This window comes from Pterocles gutturalis, unplaced genomic scaffold, assembly GCF_000699245.1.
Source record: "Pterocles gutturalis isolate BGI_N339 unplaced genomic scaffold, ASM69924v1 scaffold36526, whole genome shotgun sequence".
NCBI lineage: Eukaryota > Metazoa > Chordata > Aves > Pterocliformes > Pteroclidae > Pterocles > Pterocles gutturalis.
The window spans coordinates 1,122-19,864 of NW_010101694.1; the positions used below are offsets into that span (position 1 = coordinate 1,122).

General features: G+C 36.7%; 1 protein-coding gene across 2 annotated transcripts in view; it reads left to right on the forward strand.

Annotated features, from left to right (window-relative positions):
* Positions 1-394: 394 nt before the first annotated feature.
* Positions 395-18,743, forward strand: part of ACAP2 (ArfGAP with coiled-coil, ankyrin repeat and PH domains 2) — a 46,300-nt gene continuing 27,951 nt past the window's right edge. Inside the window, exons 1-8 of one of the 2 annotated variants that reach the window (XM_010084195.1) lie at positions 395-449; positions 2,938-3,057; positions 4,371-4,424; positions 7,163-7,221; positions 7,722-7,905; positions 10,151-10,195; positions 11,303-11,398; positions 15,802-15,876. In XM_010084195.1, the coding sequence (XP_010082497.1) occupies positions 2,959-3,057; positions 4,371-4,424; positions 7,163-7,221; positions 7,722-7,905; positions 10,151-10,195; positions 11,303-11,398; positions 15,802-15,876 (612 nt within the window). In that variant the 5' untranslated portion in view covers positions 395-449; positions 2,938-2,958. The remainder of the gene's footprint in view (positions 450-2,937; positions 3,058-4,370; positions 4,425-7,162; positions 7,222-7,721; positions 7,906-10,150; positions 10,196-11,302; positions 11,399-15,801; positions 15,877-18,743) is intronic. The other variant, XM_010084203.1, reaches the window with a different exon arrangement.

An 18,743-nucleotide genomic window follows, 5' to 3' on the forward strand; every position in this document is an offset into this window, starting at 1 on the left:
GTTTGAGACAGGAGTCACCAAAAGAATTATTTAAGAAATTTCACTCAGACTTTTAGTTTCTTTCCTTTGTTGTTACCTTCAAATTTACAGGCTATTGGCTGTACAAGAATAGAGGAAACATATTTCAATGTGACAAACATTAGGATTAATAAAACTTCATCTCAAATCTTTATTACTAAGCTATGTGTTTTATCAGTGATGCAGTTTTTACTGTCAAATTTTCTGTAGTTCTTGTGGTTCTCTAAAATCTTTGCTGTTTTTGTAGTTGAAATTGAAGTGACGCTATGATGTCAATAAATGGGTGAAATTAACGTGTCCCTGCCCTTCCCCACCCCCCGTCCCAGAGTATTTTTGTGTAAAGTTTTACAGGAAATCATTTTTAATCGTGCAGGGCAGCTCTAGAAGAAGTAGAAGGAGATGTGACAGAACTGGAACTGAAACTTGACAAGGTAAGCTTTTTAATTCAACCATGTCTGTTCTGAAAAATTTAAAAAGATGTGTTTAGGTTTTATTTTAAAGTTCACAGCTGGGAAGCAGCAGTGGCTGACCAAGTGTTCTGCTGTTGCAGAGGAAATGGATCTGGGTCAGTGTGCAGCTGGGCCTCAGAGGCCCAAGTTTGAGTAAGAGCAGCGACAGCCAGTGTGACCTGGCTTTATCCCCCAGCTGAGGGTTTGGGTTGTGCAATGCCCTCCCCACTCAACGGCCCCCTCACTCATGTGACTCAGCCCCAGGGTTGGAGCAACATGCAAACTAATTCAGCTTTCCTGTGAGTTAAAACCCAGGGGCTGGCCATCCCTGTGTTGAGAGCTGATGTTTTATGACAGCTGCGGACTGTGAGGACATCTGAATACTCTGTTTTACAGATTTAAAGTCAGTGCTTTCTGTCTTTGGTAGTCTGCAGCACAGTCACAGCAGCATAGGTATATGTATCTTTCACTTTTGTCTGGAGGACTTAACTACCGCAAAATTCATCCTGCTTTTTGTCATGCTTTGTGCATGTATATGAAAGATTGTATGTAGCATCTTTCCAGTGCCCTACAATTCATTTATTGATTTCCTAACCAGTAGTATTTGGAGGCTTTTGTTCGTTCTTTGCTAGTATTTTGAGGGTGGCTTATTTTTACTTTTGGAGAAAGTTTCCTTTCCTTAGCATTTTATGCTAAGTGTTTAAGATTACTTTTTGCCTGTGTTTTAATGTGGTAGACAATGTCATTTGTTCACCTTCTTAGCTACTTTTTAGATATGAATGTTTGTTCCTGCAGCTGCAAGTTGGCTGCAGAAAGAGATAAAGTCAGTGTCAAGTGTAGCATTAAGTCTGAAGACATTTCTTTACTTCTTGTAATACTATTTCTAGCTTTTGTAGTTAATAATGTAACCATTGTCTCTTTCAAAATAAATGTAAGATATGAAAATTCACACCAAATCAGAATTAAGTCAAACTGATGGGTGTAAGAAACATTGTTACTGTAGGGGTGAGGAATCTGTTTTGGTAGATTAAACCATGAAAGTATTTAAAGGATCTGAAAATTCTGTCTTCAAGGTTTGTGTTTTCCACCCGTCTAAAACAGTCATTTTTGGGGAAAAGAATTCTCAAATTCCTTAAGAGGCATTATTCAGGGCCTTGTCCCCAGCCTCTCGCAGGAGGCCAGTGCCAAATCTACCATTCTATCATGTGAAAGCTGTAACTGTGGTGTTACTCTTTACCCTGAGACAGTATCCTAGTACTCTTTGAAACAAAAGCACCCAAACCCATTTGCTCCACTAACAAGAAAGCAAGTACACGAGGTTAAGTATTTAAGCAGTTTAATTGTAATTAGGTGATCCAGTATAATGCTTAAGTTGAAAGCCAAGCTGCTTATGTGAGCTGAACTATGGCCTGAGGGTAACAATTTGTCTGGACTTGGTTGGCAACTTTTCTTGCTCAGTTATTCATACTAAACTTAGTTTTATTGTCCCACAATTGTGACTTTGGGCTATGTTATCTGCATTCCCCCCATTCATCAGAGGATCTTTTCCTAAGAGGATCTCATGGGCAAACGAGGCAGGAAGGTCACTTGGGTGGTTTCCTTGCCCCAACACAGGATCGAATACTTCTGTGTTGTTCTTCATGAAAATTCGTCTCGCATCCTTGAAAAATCCCTCAGAGATGAAGATTCAGTCTTCTGATTTTATGCTCAATTTGGTTTAGGGTGGAGGAACTAAATTCTAACATGCCTTCTCCGAAGAGAGCATCTTAGTGATGACACTTAACAAGTCTTTCTTTCATTAATGGCCCAGTCCATGAATGGTTTGAAAAATGGGAAAACATCTATCACGAGATACTGATGACCTTCGTATCAGGCTCTGCAGTACCATGATAGCTAAGGTGCTGACCTAAGCAGCAAGTGGTAGGGATGGAAACCTGTCAGAGAAAGACTAGTTTGTCATACACGTGAAAACGTGATTCATTCTGCCTTCTGAGATGTCACTACATCTCTTCAGTTGTGCTTTGTGCAGATGGCCTTTTGCTTTCCTGTGTCTACATTTTGAGTCCTGAGGTGAAACAACGGGTGTGGGTTTCTTTTGGAATTTTTTTGGCTTGGAAACCACAAAACCCTTAACTGGTCAGAACCCAAGTGAATTATGTTTTAGTGGCTGCCCTTTTTGCCTTCATGCAGCCCTCCTTCTTGAAATATGTGCAAAATCGCAGTTAACAATAAAACAAAAAATTAAAAAAAATATAAATAGTAACGTTCTCAATGGTGTATCATTTGACCTAGAGTAGTATTTTTGTAGCTATCACTATACAATAGAAAGCTTTTCATAGAATGTGGGGCTCTAAAATTAGAATTTAACTTCTGAAATCTTTTGTTTCTTAGACTTAAGTTCAGTGTGTTTCATGTTTATATGGTGGTATAAAACAAAACTTCCATTTAATAATTTTTTTCCTGTTTTTAGCTGGTGAAGCTTTGTATTGCGATGATTGATACTGGGAAAGCATTCTGTACAGCCAACAAGCAGTTCATGAATGGAATTCGAGACCTTGCACAATATTCCTGTAAAGATGCATTGGTTGAGGTAAGTTCTTGAAGGGGTGAAAGTGGAAGGAGAAAAGCATAAATTAAAAATGGTGAAATATAACACTTGGCAAGAGAAGTAGTTGAGGTTTATGTACTGTTATTTGACTTTTTGTTCCTTTTTCTTTGAGGTGTCTTTAGACTGAGTTTTTTGACTGTGGTGCACTGCAGGTGTCTGTGCTATTTGATTTCAGCTTTAATCTGCAATGGCAAGAGTTTTCCAAATTCCAGAAAATATGTATTAGGTTGGGAATAGTCATCTTAGGAGGAGTGGAAAAAGTCAGGCTGAAGCTGTGAACAGCTACCCTGTGTACTTAGCTCAATAAAGGGGTTCTAGTCATGAGATCCTAAGAGCCAGTTCTCTGCAACTACATTCCCTGAGTTGATCACTTAGGTCCTGGAACTGGCACTCTCTTAAAATTTTAAATTTCTATGCATTAATGTACAGAGCCCACTTGGATGGTGTAACCTCAGACTGATGTCTTGTTAGGCTAGTTTGGAACACCTGATATTTCCTGTGTATATTAACTTTCAAATGAAGTGTGAAATTGTGTAATATGCAGGTATAATTATGTGTATATCTGTCTATCATGTATATTTAATGGTGTTATGTAATAGAACATCAGTTACATGTATGCATTTTCACACACTATTCAAAATATATGTTGTCTGTGAACTTCAGTATAGACTTCATGTGCCACCGAAACTGTTGTTGTCTGTAAATGTACCTGCTAAAAACGCAGTGTGATGACAAACTAGTAAAACATGTATTATTTGATTCCAAGTATGTCTTTGTTACTCTTGTTGTGTAAGCAATAAGCAGCTACCCAACTATACTAGGGGTCGTTTTTTCTGTGTTTGAAACATTGATTCTAGAGACTGATGTCAATGTTGCTAAGTATATCAGCTGTGAGGCAGCAGTTCCTACCATAAACGTGTGTACTGATGATTACCAAGTTAACCAGATTTTTGGAGTTAGAGTAGTAAATATTAATATATAGTAAGTAGTGTAATATTAAATATTGTAAATCTATGTGTTAAATTATGTGAACTTCCCATAGTTTAGTCAACTTCAATTGGTCCTTTGTATATAGATAGATAGCAATAACATCTTCGTTGCTTGTAGCTGTAATAGATTTACTTGATATTACTTCCATGTTCTCCTTCTAGCATAATGGGTTTAGTTTAATAACCGTGCTATGGAAAATCAGTTCCCATGTCCTTTACAGAAAAGCTGTAAACCTCCAAAACTTTGTGTTTGTGCTATGTATTTGGTAGGGCTTAACTTAAACCACTTTGTTTTTCTCTTTACAGACCAGCTTGTCAAAGTTCTCTGACACCTTGCAGGAAATGATAAATTATCACAATGTAAGTATTTCTAGCTGAAACATGACACTGATGCCTTATCTCCAATTGTATTTGATAACAGAATAGTGCTAAAGCTTTTCTTGTTGATAGTATTTGTAAATTCATGGTCTAAGTGGTATTAAATACCTCTCATTTTATACTTGTAAATATTTTATTTATTTTTTGTTTATAAATATCCCCTTTTCTGCAGATTTTAACGTCACTGTATTTCTTTGGAATTTGTAAGCTTTACTAAAACCCAGTGCTGTAAGACAGAGTAAATACTGGATTTTAGCTTGTCAGATTTCATCAGAAAGCTCAGTTTTGCCTGGATTGAAAACCGGTTTATGTTTTTTTCCTCTAAAGAGTTTAGTCTTGTATCCTGAAAGACAAAGCAATACGTTCATTCTTCTATTTTATTCCTCTTCCCTTGGCCCCTACTGCTTTTCTTTAATTTTCCAGCAGATTGCTGGAAAGCAATTGAAGCACCTCCAAAGTGCTGAAAAGATGCAGGACACTTAATTTTTTTTAAATACTACTAAGAGTTTAAAATATAATGAGATACAGAGAATGCAATTCAAACAGCATCAGCTGAAATTAAGTTTGTTAGAATTAACTTAGCTTCCTGAAACTGTTTTATTAGGCATTTTTTTTGAAAATGCACTCTCTTAGAAGGGAAGCAAAGGGAAACAGGTTAATGCTGTTGAGTTGGATTTCCTTTCCATTATATGAGATGTACGTATCTACACTTAATATAATGAAAACTGTAAAGAGGGGAGTAAGTGGACAGTGATACTTTGATGGTAGAGAGAAGCAAGTGCAAAGGTTCAAAGCAGCACCAGTGGGAGAAAGTGTTACTTCCATGTCAGTGATTTCTCCAGATTAGATTGAGCAGGTGAATCCAGTTGGCTGTCCCTATTTTACTCTCTTCACACTTCTTGCTGCTGGTTACCATCGTAACTACGTCCTTGCTATGTGGTGTGCTCTTTTGACACATCTGACCTAGGTCCTGTATTCTTACTACATTTTTTTCTGCCTAGCGCTTTTTTCCTCTTCGTTACTGTAAGCAGAATTGCAAGGCTCGTATTTCTGAAGAGTCCACTAATCAGTTGAGTTCCCATCTGGTTATACCCTTTCTGTATTGATTGTGATTGGTACACTCCTCAGGCACTGGCAAGCTTAAATGTCAGCAGTGGGCGTAGTCTCAGCGTGACTTCCAGCTTGTCAAGAAGTTCTTTATTCAGTTGTCTGTTTTTTCTGGTTTCCCAAAGTGGGAATACAAACAGGATCTTCCATGTGTTACTGTTAGATGTAGAACAATTCAGTTTGGAAGGGACCTCAGGAGACATCTGGTTCAACTGCCTGTCTAAGTCAGGGTCAGCTCTGAGGTTGGAGCTGGTTGCTTAGGGTTTTATCCCATTTGATCTTGAAAACCTCCAAAAATGGCGACTGGATGGAGGATGTAGTACCACTGTTAATGGCTGACTTAAACTCAGTCGTCTTTTCCTTCCTTTAGTGCTTCTAGAAAAGAGAAACAAGCTGTTAAAGGCTTTGCTTTTAGTATTTGGCATTGCATGGGTTTTTGTTCCCAGATTTTTGTGATTAGGGAGACTAAGAATGAGAATATTTAAAGAAAACAGTTTGACCTGAAACTGAGTTCTTGACGTACTCTTTCAGTAAGATTATTTAACACTTAAAGATCTTTACCTTTTGGAAGGGATTCTGTTTAGTTGGGCCAACTACTACCTCATTCTTTCATCTCTTCATTTTCTGTGATCGTGATTATATTTCTGTAGTGCATAATGAAAGGGGGAGATGAGTGGGAAATCAAGGCACTATTTGTGGTCTGCACAATGGTAAGTGGCAAAAGGATTTGTCCTATAGGCATTGGCCTGTTCCATTTTATCCTAAAACTCAGAGGGCAGATGTGAAGCTGAAGGCATGTATGTTTTCGTTCCTCAGTTAGAATTTCTGGGGTCATAAGAGAAAATACGAGTTGTCAAACATTCAGGTGTAGTTTGGCCTTGGAAACTCAACAAATTTCTCAAGCTTTATAAATTGAACATGTAGGTTATATTCTGCCCCTTCTCCCCCACCTGTCCAAATCATAAGAAATTTGAGAAGCATGGCTTAGAACACTTAATTGTAGAAAAAGAAGCAGCCATTCTTCTTAGCATTTCAGCAGTGGGTGGTTTTTTTACAAATGTATTATGTAAAGGAGATGGTACTAATTACCCATATACGTTACATTTTCAGCATTAATTTCAGTCTGATTTTTTTGCTAGAAGTTAAGGGCATGTTCTTTCTGTGGTTTCATTTGTCTTTTAGTCATTGGTTAAATTGTGAAAGTCTCTGTAAGAATCAAAAAAAGTTGTTACTTAACGTTCAAAGTTTTTTCTTCAAGGCCATTTCTACAATAATATTCTTGACTGTTTAATAATGATAATAAACATGTTCTATGAAAGCAGGCATGTCTTAAATTTTTAGGATGAGAGAATAAGATGCCAGGAGCTCTTGCCTCTCCTTATAACCACAGTCTTTAAGAAGAGACCACCAAAGGGGGTTGGGTTCGTGTTATTTTCCTTTTTTAAAATTTTTATTTATTTCAAAACTACTTTGAAGGTGTTTATATTTTGATATTAGAGACACATTAGCTTATTAATTATTCTCACCTAATTCTGGAAAATAATAGAAAATAATAATGTGTATGTCTAAAATGTCCAAAGTTACTGACCTACATATTAATGCTTTTCTTTCAGATCCTGTTTGACCAAACACAAAGATCAATTAAAGCACAGCTTCAGACTTTTGTTAAAGAGTAAGTTAATTTGAGCTTTTAATTAGGAAAATTATAGGTAAAATAGAATTTTAAAATATCTGATTTGAGTGGGTTAGTGAAACATCTTTCCTGAAAATCATCAGCCATAAATTGAGAAATGCATATTAAAGCTTGTCAAAAATCACTTCAGATCAGTGAGGCTTTAGATCCAATTGCAGAAATGTTGAAATAGTCTGAATTACTGATCTTAATTACATTGTCATTGTCTGAGCTCAGGGGAAAAAGTGCTTACCAAGGGTTTTCCCCAGTAAGCATGAGATGCATTTATTTAAATTTCAACTTTGTTCTTTCCTCACAAGAGAAAGACAGAGAAGCTTATATCATACTTTGTATGAATTCCATTTGATCCAAGCATTTATTGAAGAATAGGAAAACAAAGAAACTAGCTACAACATTCACAAGCATGGTCTGTCTAAGGTATTTTTAAACACTTTTTTCATGCTTTGGAATTAATTTATCAATTTTTCCTTTTTCTGTAGAGATATTAGGAAATTTAAAGATGCAAAGAAACAGTTTGAAAAAGTTAGTGAAGAAAAAGAGAATGCCCTAGTAAAAAATGCCCAAGTTCAAAGAAATAAGCAACATGAAGTAGAGGAAGCAACCAATATTTTGACTGCAACGCGGAAATGTTTTCGACACATAGCTCTGGATTATGTACTTCAGGTAGGTGCAGCAATAAAAGTTATTTTTCAAAACCACCTGTTATATACAGTTGGAGATCTGTCCTTTAGACGTTCTTGTTTTAAGCTTCTCAGAAGCTGTGGAGATTCAGTGAAAAAGGAATAACTTTGTCTGCAAGTAATTTTTTTTAATGAAATCTGAGCAAAATTAGTTTACTTGATGCATTCTTATTGCTTAATGCTTTGGCATTCAGTGCCATTGCTGTAATGACACAGTTTAATTTTCAATTTAACATAAATTTTAAAAAAGGTGTTTGCCAGATACTTACCCGAATGTATTTCGTGAGTTGGCTATGCTGTAGTTCCTTATATATTTAAAGTAAAAATTGTAACCTAGCCTAGGAAATACAAGTTTCCTGAGTAATTTTGAGATAAGATGTTGGCTACTACTACAATTTCAGCTGTTGGTTTGTATTTTATTTTACAAATTCTACTTGTCTAGAAGCCTCAGAGTTTGGCATTGTGCCATGGGAGAAAGAATATAACTGCTCTTCTGCATTTTAGTGCACATCTCCTATAGAGTGTTGAGGGGTGTTCTTTGTCCTACTGGTCTGTATCCTGTGAAATAATAATAAATTTTCTGCTGATACGTACCATTCATCTGTTTCATAGTTACGCACAACTACAGCAGAACAGGATTATTGTAACAGGACTTGGGGGCTCCTAAATGGGTCTGAGGTTCTTCTATGATCAAACACAGAACAACCCTTCCAAATTATGTTGGTTTTATATTAGATGTTACCATCTTGATTTGTGACAGTCCAGTCAGTTATTTAAAGCGTAGTTAACTGTTCTTTGAATTGCGGGTATTACCTGTAAAGTGAAGTGGAATCAATCTGATCAGCCGAGGTATGTGCACACGTGTGGTGGTCAGTGTTCAACACTGAACTCCTGCCTTTTGAACACTAAGGACAAAGTTCGTTTGGATGATTAAAAAGTCATGTGAATTATGTACCACTTGATTATTTGTACTAAAATCGAATAGTAGCAGGGGGCGAGCTGACAGTCACTGCTATAGGCTGTTTCCTTGTGTGTGCATTGAACTGCGGATTGTTTGCCTCCTGGAATTCGTGTGCTCAAAGTATGAGCAGTTCCTGTGATAATGATGCATTTAAAGTAGCAGGGAAAAGTTTCAGCATCTCTTAATTAATGTGGGCAAAAATTAATTCAGCTTTAGGAATTCTTTCTACTTTGGTGACTCTTTTCTTCTGGAAAAGTGGCTTCACAACTATGGTCTCTTTGTAGTTTTGGTTTTAAACTGTATTTCAAAACCTTTCCTTTCATTTTATTTTTTTATTTGCCTTGCAAGTTGAGGGTTTGTTTTATACAAAGAAATCTTAATTATTTTTGTTGCAGAAGGTCTTCCAAAATACTGATTATTTAAGTACAGAAGTAGAATCTGGTTTTGATTATAGCTTCAGTAAGTTTCTTTTGCTGGAATTTTACTGACATAGGTGTTAAATTACAAAATCATGCATGTTTCTTCTGAATAGAGCTTTTAAAGTAAAAGCTGTAGTTCTGGATAACAACCTTAAAGATTAGGGGACAAAGAGAATAGAGGAACTAGTGAACATGAAAAATCAGTTATTTTTTTTCTTCATAATGTGAATTTCTTCAAGTTCTAGGGCAGCACAGTTGGTCAGTGACTTCAGCCAGCTTAAAAGTGCAAGTATATATGAAAAGTTACTTATTGAAGCTATTATGATCATGCTTGTTTTAGACTCTGGGGCTATATCCCAGGCTTGGGACACTTTAGACAATGTCAACCCAAGGGGAAAAATAAACATGCCCCTGTCCTTGACAGCAGAGGTGGTGGGTGCAGCGTTGTTAAGAAGATGGTGGGTTGGATTAGCTCATACTGTCAGAAGAGTATTTGAAAAGTGTTGAATTTAATCTCATGAAAATGGGTACCAATTTTCCTTTCTTGAAAAGTTTATTATATTACTTTTATCTTACATGTGATGCCTTGCACTTTCCCTCATATAAGAAAGCTGTGACTATCACTGTGAAATTGTGGCTTCACAAGCTTTTTTCTGATTGCATCACTTTAATATCATCACAAAACTTGCATGCATCTTCATTTAAAAGTGCTTTGTGAGTCTGATATTGTTATGTTCCTCTAATGTTTTAAGCTTTGATATGATTATTTGGAAGTAATTTGAAGTTTACTTCTGTGGGAAAAATTTGCAAGTAGAATGAAACCAGTTACTTTTTTTTTTTTTTTTTAGATCAATGTTCTTCAGTCTAAAAGGAGAGCAGAAATCTTAAAATCAGTAAGATACACTTTATTTTCTGTATAGAAAATATTTAAATACATGTGAAATTAAAAATGTGACTGCAAAGCAGTATATTAAAGATCATGTCCTTTTGCCCATCAAAACATTACCAGTACTTTGGTAACGGTGAGTTTACCCTTTACTGTAACGGGACATAGATGGTTAATTGTTTTCGGCAATCCTTTTGGTTCAGATTTGAACACTTAAGGTTTTCACTGCTCTTGACTTTGATGTGTGTTTCATGGTTAAAATCAAACTTTGCCTGCCAAGAATTCTGCTGGTTAGGCCTGCTATATTAATTTATAAACAATAAATACTTCTCACAATCTATTCTAAGATGGCTTCAGCTCTTTCTACAAAAATGGTAATTTTTTATAAATACCATATTGTCATAGCAAATATACAATACACTTTAGTATGGTATCTACTAAATTGATATATAGTTATATGTACATGCAAGTTTTCTTCTGATTGTGTTCCCTTTTCTGTTTTATATTGTCTCTGTAAAAAGTTTACTGAAGTAGACACTGCCAAATTAAATGGTGCCTTTCTTTGAAAGGTCTACAGTTGTACTCCCATAGGTTCCTTAATTCCTTTAAATAGTGAAAACCTTAGTTGGATCACAGCTTTATAGCTGCTTGCCGTTCTGCTCTGTGTCATCCCAACTTGTTTTCTTTTCTTAAGGCTGGACAGTCTTCTCAGCTATGTTCATAAAGGTTATGGTTTTAGATCATTAGTGAATATATTCTGTAGCACCTCTCCTAATGAAACAGGAGATAACAAACATTTCAGGTTACATGACTTAGAAGTAATTTTCTGCCCTTAAGTAGGTTGTTGTTGTTGTTGTTGTTAATGGGGTTAATCCTGTTAACTAATCTCTGAGATTTTCAGCTTGGTTCTTTTGCTGCTTTTACCTTGTGTGTTTGTTTACAACATTGGAAGCTGTATGAGATGTTGGTATCAGATTGCCAGGACACAAGACAGCAGAAAATAACCCTGGAATTGTTTTGCTTTAAGTTTGTTCATGTGGATTACTTAAGGGATATATTTATGTGATATCTGATAAATATTTACCCTTTAAAAATTATTTTTTTTTCCTTCTAGATGTTATCATTTATGTACGCCCATCTGGCTTTTTTCCATCAAGGCTATGATCTTTTTAGTGAACTTGGGCCGTACATGAAAGATCTTGGTGCACAGGTAACAAATTACTTGAAAAATTCATAACTATATGCTGGAATGGATGAGAACTTGATATATGTGTACACATCACGTACATTGTAGATTTATTCAGCAAAAATACAACTGTAGTGTGATAAATGCAAAGCATAAAAATACCCTTTAAGTGCTTTGAATGAAAACAGTTGGAAACTAAAAGTTGTCTGCTTCCTAAAATTAATACTACCTTTAGGATTTATATACTTAAACATGTACTGCTATGTAGTGCAGTTTGAGGTACTCTGATATTCAGAACACTGAATTATTTTATTTTAAAAATTTTTGTATATGACACATGTTATAAAAATACTTAACAATAAAAGTAGGATTAGTATTTTTTATTCTATTTGTATACATTTTTTACTGTATAAATTACGCAGCATGTCAAAAATAAAATTGATGTTAGAAACTTAGACCGTAAAACAGAAGTATTATTTTAATAAGTAGTACAAAACTGAGTTTGGACATTAAATCCTTCTTGCCCAGTTTTGTTGTTTAAGAATGCATAATTGCGACTTCTGGGGTTTCAGTGAGGGACTCAGGAAAAGGTTAGATGGACCACAGCCAGTTGTACCCAGGAGACATTGAAAATGGTTATGCAAAAGAGGTTAAGAACATACAATATCCAGCTGAAGATGTCTGTGGTGCAGGAAGTCAGTGTCAGGACTCAGCCGTGTCATGACTTCTTTTCAGTGCAAGTTGAGTGGGCCTGGAAATATTTGTACAACAATTTTTTTTTATTGCCTCTATCTGAGGACTTGTAACCACTGCACTGATGCAAAACCCTCTATTGCACTTCCCAACCTGATCCACAAAGTCAGGTCAACATGCTAAGTGTCTATCCAGATACCGAAGATAATAAGTGACAGCAAGCATTTATTTGCATTCAGCTCAAGTACATGTGTTGTGGAAATGACATTGTCCTGAGCTGGTTATTCCTGCCACAGCACTGTTGTCATCTGTGCCCTTCAGCCTGCTTCTGTGTCTGTGCACTGAAGCAGATTGGGAACTGTAGAAAATAACTCCAACAATCAAATATCTAAATAGTTATTTTTCTGCTAGACTAGTCCCCAGTCAGGTTAGTGTGGGTCTTAATTACTTGTACAAGCACGTGTCAGGGAGGTGTGTGCTTGTGTGTGCGTGCATGTGTGTGGCAAGCAAGTGATGGAGCTGAGAAGAGGCATGGGCTTGAGCTGGCACTGCCATCAAGAAGAGGAGTGACTGTAGAGCTACAGCCCTCTGTGTTTGGTGTAGTAGCAGCACTTGAAAGGGTCAGGTGCATGTGACTCTGTCCTGAGTGTGCCTTTTATTCTTTCACATCCATCCATTTTGAGTTGCAATTGTTGAACAGTAGTGTTTGATAGTATAGATGGTATGTTCTGTACCTCTGCAGAAAAGGGGATGGGGAAAGGAGACAAAAACTGTGGAGTTGGTAGTGGTTTATGCTACCAACTAGGCTTTAGCGTTTCCATTTCATGGAGATTGTTGAGCAAGGAACACAAGGTTATTTTTGAATGGCTGGTCATCCTTTTGCTTGATCTGGTAAGCAGCATTGTGTAACATTCATTTTGGTGATGATATCCTAGCAATATAAGGAGTTACATTTAGAAAATCCAAAGCTGAGAATGTTTATATCACAATTGGTGCAAAGATAGACTGGAGACCCTAAAGTTGTACAACTTTTGCTGAGTTGTTCTTTTGTGGCAGACCTTGGCATTTAAGTAATGGATATTTTTCATAAGAGAAGCAGATTTGTAAATAGCTTATGAAAGTTTAACAATTAATGGATTTACAGTTTGTGTTGGTTGAAGCTTCTGCCTTTAATGGGTCAGAGAGAAGGTATGTTGTGACATAACAAAACAGGGATTTGCTAGATTTTTCTGAGAATAATGGCAGATTCTTCCATTGCTGAGTTTTCAGCCCCAGGTAAATTTTGTGTACAATCTTAATTACAAGGTTTAGCAGCACCTGGAGTATTAAAATTGAAGTGATCTTAAATAGTATAGTTATGATTTTTAATATTTCTTTTGTATTTTAAAAATAACTGGTTTAACTGACATAATAGGATTGGGCAATTTTGTTTTCTGGTTTTTTTTAGGTCAGGGTAGGATTACTTGTGAATCAGATCATTGTGGGGGAATCTTTGATGGCATAGAAGTGTATATATATGCTTTTGCATGGAAATTATGGTATTTGGCACTTTTCATGTGAAATGGGGTATTACTTTAAAAAGAAAACTTGAATTTTCATTCTGAGATTACTATTCAAAAAGCTGAACATTTTAGTCTAATGCCACTTGTAGTACTAAATGTTTATAAAATACATTTACTGGTAAATGAGGTATTTTGAAAAAACTGTTTTGTTGAAGGCTACCCAGTAGTGGCATAATGACTGGGATTTTGATAGTTTAGTTGTGTGATTGGCCACAGCTCTTGATAGTTGTATGCTGTTGGTCTTTTTTTGTTTGAGACGGTGTGTTGCGCACCTGAGTGACAAGAAGAAATTCTGGTCTGAGTTTGGAAAATGGGACGATGCAATGCTGTCTTGATAGTTAAAAGTAAATGATGAAATGAGGAGCTGTTAAGAACTTTGTTTTGGCAGTTACACTGTGGTAAATATATCCTCACACAGTTCTATTGAAGATGAGTTTGAGCTAATTGCCCTAATCTGAACGTGGCTACCTTCTGTTTCATCTAGCGGGGTAGGAGGAAGAATTTCCTGGGGGCCATGTGTAGATTCCTACATCTGAGGTTTTAGCAAGAAACTTGATTCCTATAAAGTCTTGGAACAGCCCTGGTACCAGTTCTCATATTTATCACAAAACAACGAGTTTCCCAACGTTCTTGGTGCAAAAACAGTCTTTGAGCACAATGGCAGCCCTGTCTCTGTTTTAGAGGGTCTTATATAATTTTGAAGTGATATAGCTACATAAATATGACGTCCGGACACTGCAGTCTTTAACGTGTTCATGTTCGCAAATGGCTGTAAGGCGTGAAGGTGCCGGTGTAGCCATTTGAGCCAGGGAAGAAGCCAGGGAGAGAAGAGCTAAGTAATAGAGGATGGATTTGGATCCAGATGTCCCTGCTATCTGATTGCTCCTTAGTTGTTGGAGACTGTCTAGCACAAGGGTGTAAGAGCCAGTTTTTGTCCCTTTTTTTTTTTCTCTCATTTGTATTATTTCAAGCAGGGGAAGTACAGCACTGGGAAAATGACCGGAGTCGGCAGGGGTGCTCACTTGTGGTTGTGAGAGCAGGTGGAGGTGACCCTGTTTGTGTGTGAATTAGAGGTTCTGTTAGTCACGCTGTGCCTTCTGCCACGTGACTGGTGTTGCACAGTGTTCCTGGTCTCCTCGTTCTAGCCTGGAGTAGAATGCGGGCTGTCCCACAGATGTAGAGCCGGGGGCTGTACCGCTGTGTTTGGTATCGCATCTGCATCGTTATGCAGTAAGATGCTGTGACTGGGGTTAGTGGCAGCCTTGTATTACAGGCTGGATAAAGGAGATTGTCAGATTCCACAGCATGTCATGTAACTACCACACTAACTGGTCTTTCAGGCAGCATCTGCTCCTCTGCTTTACCATGTTTCTTATTTAGACATCAAAGTCTGTACAGAGAAACCTTACTCTCTTACAGGATATCTTAAATTTCCTGCCTTTTTTTTTTTTTTTTTTTGCTTCTGGTTTTAAAAAGGAAAAGCTTTTATGGTAGTGCTGTAGACATGCTTGCAGCAAGTTCTTGCTAGTGTCTTTTTTATTTTAACAGACTTCGTAAGGATGCTAACTTAAATCCTCTCTGTTGTGACAATGTCATCTTTGCAAAATCATATTGTTGTTGTTTCTGAAACTAGAAACTGTTTGAATGGTTCTGCCTAAGATTTGAAGGAATACTGCTGATGACCTGATCAAAACTATCAATACAAAAGCCTTGTTGAGGCAGTTCCCCCCACTTTGTGGAAAGGAAAAATCACTAGCATTTGCTTCTTCTAGTTTTTGCTGCTAGTGCCAGTGCTGCTGCATAGGCCAGTCAGCCAGCAAGAGCAGCTAAAGCATGAGTCATTCTCTTCAGAGACTGAGCACCAATGCGGTATAGAGGCGCATATGCTTGGCACCATGCTGTTCTTTGAAACATTTCTTCTAAGGCTTACCAGAAATGTGCACCTTTCGTAGAGGTTAATTCAGGATGGTAGTGCAGTGCTTTAAACAAGGCTTCAGTGGTTATTCAAGGTAAACACTTCGTGACCAGAGAAGTAATTATACTATGCAAATAAAACAAAAGTCATGCAATGTCTAGACATAATGTGTTCTTTTTTTTTGTCAGCATTGTGAAATCTACTGATCCAAATTTCTCATGAAATCTAAAGATCCAATTTTCTGTTTCTCTTTACAGCTGGATCAGTTGGCTGTAGATGCTGCAAAGGAGAAGAGAGATATGGAGCAAAAGCACTCCACTATTCAACAAAAGGTACTTGCAAGAATATAGAAGGCAGACTGCACACACATTTTTATCTCTGGCATCTCTCCCCAGCAGTGCATCTCTGCATTGGAACTGTGAGGGATGGTTAGTGCAGAGGAATAGACTTGCACATCATTATGCATAGGATTAGATTGCAGATATTAGGTTTACATTACAGAACAGATTATTATGTTTAGTTTTGGCTGAAATACAAATAGAACAGTAGAATTTATTTGAATAAAAAAAACTAACATTTCCTTAGAACTCTTAATTCTGATTACATCTTGGATTCAATATAGTTGTAAAAGTTGCTATCTTTCCCTCCTGTGTATCTGTAGAAGAGATGTGTATGCTGCACAGTCATGTGTGTCACTTTCTTTCTGGACTGTGCCAAATACGAGTGTAGCACTTTGAGGTAAAGCGTGGCAGCTGCTATTGCATATGAAGAGCAAAAGTAAACTTTTGTAAAGGCTGTCTAATGTATGGTGTTCAACTGTACACAAATATGAAAGTGGTAACATTAAATTGCTGTTTTGGGAAGACTTGTATGTGCAATAAATCTTATTTTTGTTGAGAAAAAATGAGATAATTCATGTTGTGAGGGGTATGACTTCTGTTGTTTGGATGTTTCAGAAGCTCTAGATCAGTATTGGTTTTGCAGGTATAATGCTAGGAGTTAAAAATTGTTCTACTGAACTCTCCAATAGTGAGCTAATACTGCAGATGCTTTAGAAAGGGATTAGATACCAGTTTAAAGGTATTGCAACACTTCTTATTCTCATTCAAATACATTCTGTGTCTGTTCAGGTGGCATAAATTCAAAAAAGGCTAATGCAAATGAAATCTGATGAGTAACTAAATTCATGAATGAAAACATGCTGAGATTATAATTAAGGTAGTCTTAATAGGAGTCAATACTATGGGAACTTTACTAAAGGTAACATGTTTGGTTGCTGAATATGTTTTTGTCTCTTCATCTCATCATCCCTGCGGGAGCTGGTGGGAAGCATTAGGATTGCAGTAATGGTGAAATTGAGCAGACATGATGATGGGTTTTAGGGCAGTCCTGATGTGCTGTGTTTGGAGGCAGACAGGAGATAAGTACAGGCAAGGAAGGGGAAGAAAGAGGAAGTGGGAAAGAGACGGAACTTGAGAATTAATGTTGATGTCCAAATTTCAGTTTGTTTGGGCTCAGTAGTTTCAGGAGTGGGCAGTAGTTGGGGGTTTACTGTTAGAGAACAGCAGTGCTTGGTGAGGATATAAGTTATGGGCAATTACATTTTAATTTGCCATAGAAATAATAACTTGTTACCATGAATTATGGTCACTGCTGTTGCCAATGGTATTTACAGTCTGTTTTTTCTTCAAATGCTGCTTAAGGCTGCTTTACAGGTAAACTTTCTAATAGTATCAATAGTTATTGAAACTTCTAAGCTTCCTGAAGCTTGCTAAGCTATATCTGTGTGTAATATAAGTATTTTTGGTTTCTAGTACAAACAACAATCGTAATGAGGTTATGTCTATATTCTTTATTTTACTTGAATGACAATTTTACACTGTCTCTAAAATATAATCATGACAGTCAGATTGTGTTGTATGTTGTCCTCTGAAGTTCTGTGTTTCAAGTTGTATGTGTTGTCTCGTGTCCTTAGTGAAGTAATTGGTGCATTTTTGTGATGATAATGCCTAAATGAATGCATCTGAGCTTCGGGTGGCATGCTTTAGTCCAACAGCTAGTCAAACAATTTTCTTGGTTTCTTACTCAAATCATACTGTCAGGTGTTTTTGTGTCTCCTACTTGCTTTGCCCAACCTTCCCACTGAGTTTGCTTCCAGCTCATCAGGATTTCAGAATCTTAAACTGCCTTAGACCTTGGATCTTGTTCTTTATATCGTTACTTGTCATCTGGTCAAGCTGACCAGGATGAAAACTTTGTTCTCTGTTCTCTTCTCATGGCTTATCGTGTTGCTTTCCATTGGGCTGCCCCTTAGGCATATGTTCCCGAATCCTGTAGTGCCAAATCCTTCCATGTTTTATAATTACTGGAACTTCTGCTTCTTGTGTTGAATATTCCATGAGATATATGTGCATTTAATATACTGAAGTTTTAATCTGATGCTTCAGAATGATGCCTTTTCTTCATTGTGTGGATAAAGAACAGTTCCTTTTCTGAAATGTATAGGTAAGTGCACATGTGCACACACCTACCCACCCACTATGTGTGTTTGCATATATGTGCATATGCATGCAGAATAATTGTGCTAAATAAATAGCTCATCTCACTTTTTTTTTAATAATCATAATTCTGTTTAATTAAGCTGTTGTTTGAGAGGCTAATAGAAGAGTCATGGAAGGTCTTGGTCACCAGTATGGTTTCATATCTGTTTTAAGAGAACTGATGTCTGGTTTTTTGGTTTTTTTTGTTTTAACTTTTGTGTTCCATTTACTCAGCAAATATGCAGGAAACTAATTTTTTTTTGTGTAAGAAATTTTTTTTTCTTATTAGTCTGGAGCAACACATACTATGAATTATTCTAGAAGTGTCATTATCATCCTGGGAACTTGCAATATATTTCTATAGGGCAAGATTCATATCCCAAGAGTAGTGTCACTGTCAGTATCACTTAAGACTTATAACTCTTGTTTTCTGAGCAGTTTGCAGCCCATTGCTGTAGTAACATGTTGAATTAAATAATTTAAAAATCAGTTGGACCTGTAAACAGCATTATGGCTTTCAGTTTTGTGACAGAGCTAATATTTTGTTCTAAAATAAGGGAAATAATACAGAAAAATGTTTGCATTGAGCTTCAAATAGTTTTTAGTTTTTGTTGTATTCAAATAGCTTTTTCATTAAAAAAAAAAAAAATCTGCATTCA